Source organism: Acomys minous (genome assembly GCF_964271855.1).
Source record: "Acomys minous genome assembly, chromosome: 10".
In the NCBI taxonomy this organism is placed as follows: Eukaryota; Metazoa; Chordata; class Mammalia; order Rodentia; family Muridae; genus Acomys; species Acomys minous.
This window is the reverse complement of record NC_140491.1, coordinates 46268528-46278542: the sequence shown is the minus strand read 5'-3', so window position 1 is coordinate 46278542 and position 10015 is coordinate 46268528. Positions and strand designations below refer to the sequence as shown.

Below are 10015 nucleotides of genomic sequence, written 5' to 3'. Positions count from 1 at the left end.
TAGCACGAGAAATGGACTCAGCCAACACGAACAAACCTGGAGGTAGATTTCTGCCCAGCAATTCCAGGTAAGAAGCTACCACAATCTCACCTCAAGAGATCCCAGAGAGAACCCCGGTTGAGCAACCAGAGCAGGGACGGTGACAAAGGGCTGTGTTTGTGAACCACTGCACTTAAGACCACTTATCACCGAGCCGTAGGAAACGATAATGCGGGAGGAAGCATTCAGCAAGGATTTCTAGTCAGTTTGGGAGAACTCAAACCCAGGACAGCTGTGTCATAGGATTAGAAATTAGTTCCCCTACCATACTCCATGTGAAATGGGTGCCAGTGCCGAATCAAGGCACCGTGTGGAGAGAAGTGTGATTCCAAAACACCAGACAGATGGAAAACCTCTCAGCGATTGAGGGCCCTGCACACTGGAACTGCCCGGAAGCAGAGTGTTTTCTTTTGTCCTTGTAGGTTTTAGGACTGCTGTGCTGCAAAGCCCAGGGTCTTGCAGACACAAATAATCCATGCTTCCCTCTAAGCAACCATTGCTGACGTCATCCCCAAGGACCATTACTCATCAATTACCACAGGGTCGTTAGCTTAGGGATCCTGTTTGAACAACCTGAGCTAGCTGTACCAGCTTTACAGCCTCAGCCTGGGCACGCCCATCTCCTGCTCTCTCAAGCCAAGGCCTCCTTGCAACCCAGAAAGTGTCAGAGTCCACAGAGGACCTTGTCCTCACTGAATGGCCTTATCAGTGTCTTGTTACAAGCAGAGTGTGGTCTGTCTTCATGGCCTAATTGGTAATGTGTCCTCCCAAATGGCATGCTTTAAATAACTCTTTTAAAAATTTTTTGTTTTGTTTGTGTGTGAGGGCATGAGCGGGTGGCCTGTAGGAGTCAGTCCTCTTCTCCCGCTGGATAGACTCCAGGCATCAAATTCAGGCTGTCAGACTTGGCAGCAAGCACCCTTACCCCATTGAGCCATCTTGCCAGCCCTAAGGATGACATTTTGAGGGTGTGTGTGTGTGTGTGTGTGTGTGGATTTTTGAGATAAGGTTTCTCTGTGTAGCCTTGGCTGTCCTAGACTCACCTTGTAGATCAGGTTGGCCTCGAACTCACAGGGATCTGCCCACCTCTGCCTCCCTGAGTTTACAGATGTGCATCACTGGGCTCATCTGAGGATGACATTTTAATCACTTCAGCTGGAGTGTCTATGAGTAAAGAACACACTAACTGGGCAAATACACAGTAATTCAGGAAGAACAGCATCAATGTCCAGGAAGTTATGTCACCTAAGCCCTTCCTCTGGGGCCTACAGTTCTCTCTTTTAAGAAGACCACACTGAGCCGGGCGTGGTGGCGCACGCCTATAATCCCAGCACTCGGGAGGCAGAGGCAGGTGGATCGCTGTGAGTTCGAGGCCAGCCTGGTCTACAAAGCGGGTCCAGGACAGCCAAGGCTAACACAGAGAAACCTTGTCTCAAAAAACCAAAAAAAAAAAAAGAAAAAAAAAGAAGACCACACTGCCTCAAACTGCTTCCCTGAACTTGTTATGTATTCAAGTGTGTCTTTGAAAAGTGAGGTTGAAATAGAATTCTCTTGGCTCTATATCTGAGTTGATTTGCATTCAGGCACAAACTTTGGAAATAGTTCTCCTGAATAGAGTTTATTTTTAATAGTGGAGATTGGAAGGGCTCGCCTCTGATGCATTCATCTCCAGTTCTGATCAGGCTTTAAAAATAGTGTTCTGCCTTATTCGAACAATTAATAAAAGAGCTCTGACACTTTCACAAGACTGATCTTATAGCCGGGGTAATTATACAAATGAAAACAGAGAACTGTTTTAATAGGAAGCGGCTTGTAAAACATGCAGGCGTTTAAACATGAAGTAAAGGATCACTTACAGAGAGCATCACGTGAACCTGAAGCATCCCGTTCACAGCTGTAGCTGCTGGCTCGCTCCTGGAGGGAGACAATGAAACCTGTCACCTGTGGCTCCAGGCAGCCAGCCCCGGACCTCACATACTCCTAGACTCTATTATGCCCCGCCCTTTTCTTTTATCAAGGCTTTTTCCTTTTGTTTCTACTATAGGGCTAACATTTTATCTGCAGCCACCTGCTGACCCACTGTAGACAGGACAAGTGGGGAAGTGGGATAGTCTTCACTGGAAATATAAACATACATCTTTTTTTCTTTTTTTTTTTTTAAGCAAGAAAACAGCAAATATTTCTAAGACTAAAACTGATCGCTGTACTTCAGTGGCCATGACACATCTTCACAAAGCGGGCAGCCTGAGAGCATGTGGAGGCAGCCTGGCGTTAACTGACGTTCCACGGGTGCGCAGCTAGTGTCTCCTTCCTTTCACTGTCTGGGGGTGCAGCCAGCACCTAGGGCTGGGATAATTGATGGAGACAGGACACAGGGAGAAAGGGGAGAGAGTAGCTACCCAGGCTACTGCAGGAGTGCTAGTCCCGTCATCCCGCCCACAGAACAGCCTTGGGCAGCAACTGCAGCTTTCCAGGTGACTAGAAATCAGAGCTTTCTGATCATGCTACCCTGAAGATGAGCAGGAAAGCCCATCCAACACATCCTTGAGGAACCAAAACCCAAACCCTAAACTGTGCTCTTTCCTGTGTTCATCTATCCTTAGGAACTTGCTCCGATTCTCTGTCTCCATCCATACCAGCCATGGTCTCTCATAAAAGACGACCTTTCCCTCCAATCTGTCTGTCTGCTTCCCTCTCTACCCAGCTGAGTGCCAAGGGCAAGCTCAGAACGTCCAGTCAAACCACCACTTGTAGCTGGCCTAGTATTTCAGAACTCCACGGCCCCATTTCCTTCCGGTCCTGCCTCACTGAAGGCTCGAGTGAAGTCATCCCAGAGAATCAGGAGGTTCCCCAGGGCACGTGGCTTTCCCAGGGCAGGAGGGAGCCAGGCCAGCAGCTGGGACCATAGGCTTTGTGTTGCACCTGATAGGTTTTGTCATTTTTCAGATAAGGGAAACAGGGGAGCAGAGAGTGTATCCCTGAGGTCAAAGCCAGGCAGAAGAGGGCACAGGACTCAATCAGGCCCGGTGACCTTCTTCCAGTTACAGAGCACAAAGAATCTTATTCTTTTTCAAACTGTCAACTCTGTCCCTTGACGTACCTCACCTCCACCCAGGCCTAAGCAATTCTTCCCTTATCTTACAGTTTGGAAAACAAGATCTGCTCCCACGTGACTCACCTGGGCCAGCTGACGTGTACAGCATGGCATAGACAATTAAGTCACACCGAGGCACTAGGGTCTTGAGCATCTACTCTGACTGTGCCGATGCTAAGTGGCCCCTGGCCCTGGTTGGGGAGCTCAGTGCTTGGGACCCCTTCTTGGATAGTAAGCTCATGATGGACTGCCTCCTCAATTTCCTGAAGCAGCTGGGCCTCCCATCGCTGTAAGCGTTGCATCTGTGTAGAAGACAGACAGCAGTCTGCAGAACTGTTCTCACTATGGGTAACCAGTGTGCACACTGTGCTTAGGGAAAAAGTATCCAACAGCCCTGGGACACTCATCCAGGTCTGAGACACCAGTCAAACCCACAGGGCTCTCCCTCCCCCACTTCTGTGTGTTACCCCAAGTGTGGAGGAGGAGTGGAGGCCAGACCCAGGCTCTCTCATCCTCCAGAGAGGTCAGCTTATCAGAGTGACAGACCAAAATCTGCATATGGTAAGTAGGAGGCAGAAGCCTTGCCAACAAAGGGGCTGGCTGAACTGACCTCTGTTACCCTAGAGGTTAGCATCCTCAATAGGGATACAGGGAAGAAAATGAGCCTAAAGGAAATCCCTCCCAGGTTCCCTATGCAGCCCTCACAGGCTGTGAGCTTCCAGTGGTCAGTTAATAGGTGTTTGGAATCGGGGTCTGTTAACAGGAACTGGATGGTTTTGTCATTTGACATGGTCTCAGGCTGTCACCTGCCCTCTGCCTCCCAGTGCTGGGGTTACAGCTGTTTGCCACACCTGGACTAAAGGTCCATCTTCTTAATGCTCTGTCTTCCAGGATGCTTTCTGGTATCATCTGGTCTTCAGGGCTCTGGTGAAGAGTGGCCCTGGCACCAGGAGATGCAGAAGCACCTCAGAGGCAGATAGGGGTTAGGTGTGACTCATGTTCTTCCTGTATGAGAATGAGCCTTCTATGTCCCAACACTCTGGCTAGGGAAAGGATTGGGGCAGCTTAGCCATATGGTAGCAGCAGCCTGCTGGGTCTAGGCACAATTCTAAGTGCAGTTACGAGCATTAGATGGCCCTTTTGGGGGAACCCATGTGGGAAGGTGACAAATGGGACAACTCGCACCAACAACTTCTCTAACGAACCCTCAGTGCTGAAAATAGTTGGTACCTGGATGTCTGTGAGCTAGAGACCCGGGACAAGGTAAAGCCGGAGCCTGCATTGGGGACTAGACTTGCAGAGCCCCGGGCTGGGGGGAGTCATGGGCTACACAGGCAACATTATCCACAGCATTCCTTCTGAGCAAAAAGCGGTCTTGAGGCAGCTGAGCACCAGGTGTCAGAAAAGCTGGAAGGCCTTGTGACCTCATATGCAGACAGAGGTGGGTGTTGTGTGCATCTGTGCAGACCCCCAAGCTTAGGGGCCAGAAGAGCCTGAATGATGGAAGGTAAATGCTCCCCCCCCCCCCACATTTGACATCTTGGAAGCACACAGGGCCCCGGAGCTCCCTGGGTACAGGGCTGGGTTGGGAGGGAGGAAACCTACTGCAGCTGCCTTCTTCTTTGGGTCTCGTCTCCTCTGCCAGGTGATGTCTGAGATCCCAGGCATCCCTGAGTTCCTTGGCCAGCTCATCGCCTTCAGGGTCTCTGTCTTCTGATGATGCTCCTTACTCAAGGAGGAGACTGACACGCGTGGCTCTTCCTCTGCAGCTAGATGGTCTGGGTGGGGCTCTGCCTGCTCACGGGAACTCTCTAAGTCCTCAACAGTCGAAAGCCTTTTCCTGAAGGTGGATATGGGGCTGAACCCTGCCAGCTGGGACATGGGGTCCTGGGAGGAATCTTCATATATCAAGGGCTGATACTGTTGGAAGTTCCGTCCTGGGCGGGGCCTTGGGCTCCAGCCCATAGCCATCTCCTGGGGAGTGCTGTGGATGGCAGGTTTCTTCCAGCCTGGCCTCTTTGTCACTCCAGAGGAATTCAACTCAGGGACCTGAAGATAAAATTACAAATCTGGGTCCTAGAGAGTTGCCGCCCCCTCCATGGGAGCACAGTATGTTCTCATCCAAGCACAGCCACCCAAAGTCACATACAGACCCAGTGACCCTAGAGAAGGAAACATTAAAGGACTGAGGGTCTATACCCATGGCTGGAGACTCAAACCACGTGCATGATGGGACACTCCCCCCAGCGCCCCTCCCCCACCACCCCTCCCCACACTTCTTCACTTTGATGGTTAACAACAACACAAGGAGCAATAGGCAGAGATGAGTCTCAAGGACAGGGTTGAAGCACAGAGAATGTTCTAGCAAACTGCCTTGGTGGAGGGGGGGACAGGGAGCTGAATGTTATCAATGAGATAATTTTAACACAGAAATCTCAGCATAAAAAGACAACCCTTTTTTTTGGCAAATGAACAGGGGAGGCCAGTTTGGCTCCTGGCTCTAGCTCTGTGGTTCTCAACCTGTGGGTTGTGACCCCTTTGTGGGTCAAATGACTCTTTCACAGGGGTCACCGAAGACCATCCAAAAACACAGATATTTACACTATGATTCGTAACAGTAGCCAAATTACTGTCTTGAAGTAGCAATGGAAATAGCTTTATGGTTGTGGGTCACCGTTAGCGTGAGGAGCTGTATTAAGGGGTCACCGCGTTAGGAAGGGTGACAGTCACTGCTGTAGCTGACTTCTGGATGCACATGGGTGGGGCATGCTGTATTTGGCTATAATATCCTAACTTCAGTCATTTGGATTAGATTTCTCCTCCAAGCTAAAACCTAGATTTAACCAACAATACTTCTGCATGAACATCCTTTTCTTAGACACTAATGAAGGATGCCACAGCCTTCATATCCGCAGGCCCGGTGTGACTGAGTTTAACTGAGTGCAAGTAAAAAAAAAAAAATGCAGAAAATACTCAAGGGAAAAAATCCAATTTATGTCCCTTTCAAAGTAGCAGCATGCATGTGAGCAGACAGGGGTTTTCTTATGGTTATTCCAAACACAATATGTTAATTGCCTTGCCATTTGAATGGTACTCCCCGCTCTGAGGAAGGAAGGTGTGGCTATGTTATGCACGCACACACACACACACACACTACAAACCCTGACTGAGCATCAGTCAGCAGGTGCAGCCATCTGAAGACAATCCTGGAATTGATCGTCTGATATTAAAATACATTTATGTTCACCATGGAGCATACTCGCCCCACCCCCGCCACCAGTGCCATTTGACAAGGCTTTGTGTGAAGTGACCTGACAGGGACTAGCTCTCTGTTGTTTCATGTTTTTTATATTCCTTTGGGGATTTAGACAAACTCATGCTGGCAGCATGCTAGTGTACTGACTGAGGTGGCTTTGACAGCCAGGGCCAGGTTGCCCATTTTGCTTTATTCCATCTTTACGAAGCAATTTCTTGCACTTCATTTTTTTTTTTTTTTTTTTTTGTAGCGAGAGTAACAGTTTCTAAGACTGGTATTGACGTCCCCCAACTGTTAAAGAAGCTACTGTCACTCAGGAAGTGGGAGGAAGTGGAACATTCTGCAAAGTGGATGTGATATATATATATATATATATATATATATATATATATATATATATATATATTGTTTTTTTTTTTTTTAAGAAAATGGCTTCAACACTTCTTGAGGCCAGACAGTGTTATATAGGTATGCACTGCTATCCATGCACAAAGCCAGCCATCGGTAGGAACCCAGAGGGGCTTCCACTATGTAGAGGCAGGGAGAGCTCCTGAGTTCTCAACACCAGGCTGGAAAGATCTGGCTCTAGCTAGGAAGACCCAGCAAGGAGTAGTCCAGAGGTGACTAGGGTGTGTGGGTGGCGGCTTCAGGCCAGGCCGTGGCACTACGACCCGTCTAACATAGAGCACACACAGAGGCCGCAGCAGCAGCTTCTCACGGGATAGGAATTCTTTGAGGCCTAATTGGCAGGCAGCCTGAGAGCAATCTTCAGATCTCCTCAGAGCATTCTGCCGGACATCTCCCTCCCTCCACATGCCACACTTTACCCCCTCTTTCTCCCAGCAGCACCCTTCTATGCCTACCTGTGTGGCCGACTCCATCCTGTCTTTCCTCTGAAATGAGCGTCCTTGGGCAGTTACAACGCTTTGCTCTTGGAACCAGGGTGAGTAGAAATACACCTGGCAATAGTTCCCACTCGGGCCTTGACAGGTGCAGGTGAGCAAAACTAATGACCACGTGGTGGTGAAGGGCCAGGGTAGCGTCCTCTTCACCCTGAGGGCTTTCACCTGGCTGGCTTCTTCTTCCTGGACCTGAATATTACCTTAGAATATCTCTGAATTCTTACAACACGAAGGGCTGTCAGGGCACCTACCCTAATAGAGACCAAAGATATCTCACATTCAGCCAGACTGAGAGCCACCGGAAAGTGCTAGAATCTCATGTGTGTCTGTGGCTGAGGGCTCCTCCCCTCCCTTTCAGCCATTTATAGCTTTGAGTTGCTAGAGCCTAGAGCACCGGGCCAGCTAAACACCTGGTTAAGCTGATCTGGGTAGGTCTCATAATCGAATTTCTAAAATTTCTAAGGATTCCCAGAAGATGACACCGAGTGGGGCCCCTGTGTGGACTCTGCTCCAAGCCACAAATCCCACCGAGAATAGCAACTGAGTCAATCTCAGCCCACACCAGCACTGAGCTCCCAAAAGGATCATGATGTATTTGAGAGGGAATCTACACGGAAGAAGTTGTTTTTGTTTTCTTTTCGTTTGTTTTGTTTGTTATTTTTGAGACAGGGTTTCTCTGTGTAGCCTTGGCTGTCTGGGTCTCACTTTTTAGACTAGACTGGCCTTGAACTCATAGAGATCTGTCTGCCTCTGTCTCCCGAGTGCTGGGATTATAGGCATGTGCCACCACCTCGGATTCACCTTGAACTTTTTAGACTCAAGGAATCTCCTTTCTCTCATCCCCTGAGGAACTGAGACAACAGGTGTGTGCCACTGGGTCCAACTAACAAATTTTAAATATACCCATCCTCCTGCCTCCCAGCTACCCTAGATATTACTAATTTGATGAAGCTACCTTTTAATTTTTAATTTTTATTTCTTTTTTAATTTGGGGGGGTTTTGGAACAGGGTTTCACTATGTAGCCTTGCTGGCCTAGAATTTACCTAGTGCTGGGATTAAAGACCTGTAATACCACATGGGGCAGCATGCATCTCTTTTTGAGTATTTCTTTCTTTAGAGCTATCCTGATTCACTCCATCTGTGTCTTTTCTGGCTGTATGCATGGCATCTAGTTGGGCACTTAAAAATAGCACTCCGTGGGACTAAGGGACAGTTCAATCTCATTGTCCCCTGGCACGTTCAAGCAAGTAGGATTGCTGGTTCGAAGTCAGGCCTGCTTTGAGGCTTATAGCACGTTAATGACAGAGCCTGTACTCCCAGAAGGCTATACCCCAGAGCCCTACCAGTAAGATAGTGTTTGCCAGCCACATACAGCACTGACACCTGTGGCAAATTAATTAGCTGTGCTGTGCTATGTACAAAGCTGATGAGGGAAGCGATACCTAATATTCTACCATCCCCCTTCCTCTTCTCTGACGCCTCAGGAAGACTTGTCTTGAGGGACCTTAGTCTCTCTTGTCACAGATGCAGTCCTTGACGGGTGGGAGCATACGGCACGGCTTCAGCTTGCTGTGGGTGCTGAGTCCATATAATGGCCCACAGCTGTCTTTCCCTCAGACTCCTGAATTGATGGGGATTTCAAAGCTGGAAAACCCCTCACATACTGATTTGTTTTCCTGAAAGTGGGGGTGGTGGGTAATCCACAAAAATCACTCTGCCCCTTAAGGACAAATTCAGCAGAGGTCCCCAACAAGCAAGAGTGGGAAGCACAAGCTCACCACCTCAGGAGTCCCAGGGTCTTAACTTGGTGCCAAGTGCCCCTAATCAGTCTCCAGCAGTGTACCCCGCTCTCAGACCCCATTTCCCTCATTAAGGGACAGATGAACTGGGCTGCTCTGGAGGGTACTGGGAGACAGAGTATATTCAAGGACAGCCCGTCACAGGTAAGGCCCCTGGATGGTCACTAGCTTCAGTTTTCGCAATCACATTTGGTCCTTATGTAAAGGATGATTTGAAATGGCTTAAATGTGTCCTTCTGGGCTGTGTACATGAAGGAGTTTTTAACTTGTTGGCTGTTTTCTTTAGGAGCAGAGAGAGAAACATAGTAAACCTATTCTTCTGAAGGGAAGGGAGGGAGGGAAGGAAGGAGGAAGGGAAGGAGGAAGGAAAGCTCCATCACTTGGTTCTGTTTCATAGTGTGTGTATGTATATATATGTACCTATGTATATATGTATACACATATATGTATGTATAGTGTATGTATATATATATGTATGTATGTATTATGTAGCAGGTCCTCAGTCAGACACAGGGCTTAACACACCAGGCCATTCAAGGGTCCCTCACATCCTGACCTTTACAGCCTCTCAACCTCTGATGCTATAGCTTCTTTCTTAAAAATTCAATTAACATATTAACTAACGCTATAATAGAGTGATTTGATATGGTTTAAACAGAATTGAAAAAAAGCATTGCTTCTTAAACATGGGTCAATGTGACAGATGAACTCAGTGACTAATATAATCCCTATTGCACTGCTGGCTAATGGGATTAAGAGGCAAGCCTGACTGTCACACTCACTGCCTGGAGGGCTAACAGGCGCTGGATTCTCTCGGGATACACAAATGGTTCTTGATATTTCAATGCTGAGAAACATGAATTCACATACCCATCTCAGAGAGTGAGAAAGCTATGATGGATTTGAAACTAGGGAAAAAAACAG

General features: G+C 48.3%; 1 protein-coding gene across 1 annotated transcript; it reads right to left on the bottom strand.

Annotated features, from left to right (window-relative positions):
- Positions 1–1503: 1503 nt before the first annotated feature.
- CCDC201 (coiled-coil domain containing 201) lies at positions 1504–7317 on the bottom strand. Its single transcript, XM_084800202.1, has 4 exons — positions 7253–7317; positions 4739–5182; positions 3218–3435; positions 1504–1953 (listed from the first exon to the last, which is right to left on the bottom strand). The coding sequence occupies exons 1-3, from the start codon at positions 7268–7270 to the stop codon at positions 3259–3261; spliced, it is 639 nt and encodes a 212-aa protein (XP_084656328.1). The 5' UTR covers positions 7271–7317; the 3' UTR covers positions 1504–1953; positions 3218–3258.
- Between the last annotated feature and the right edge of the window lie 2698 nt (positions 7318–10015).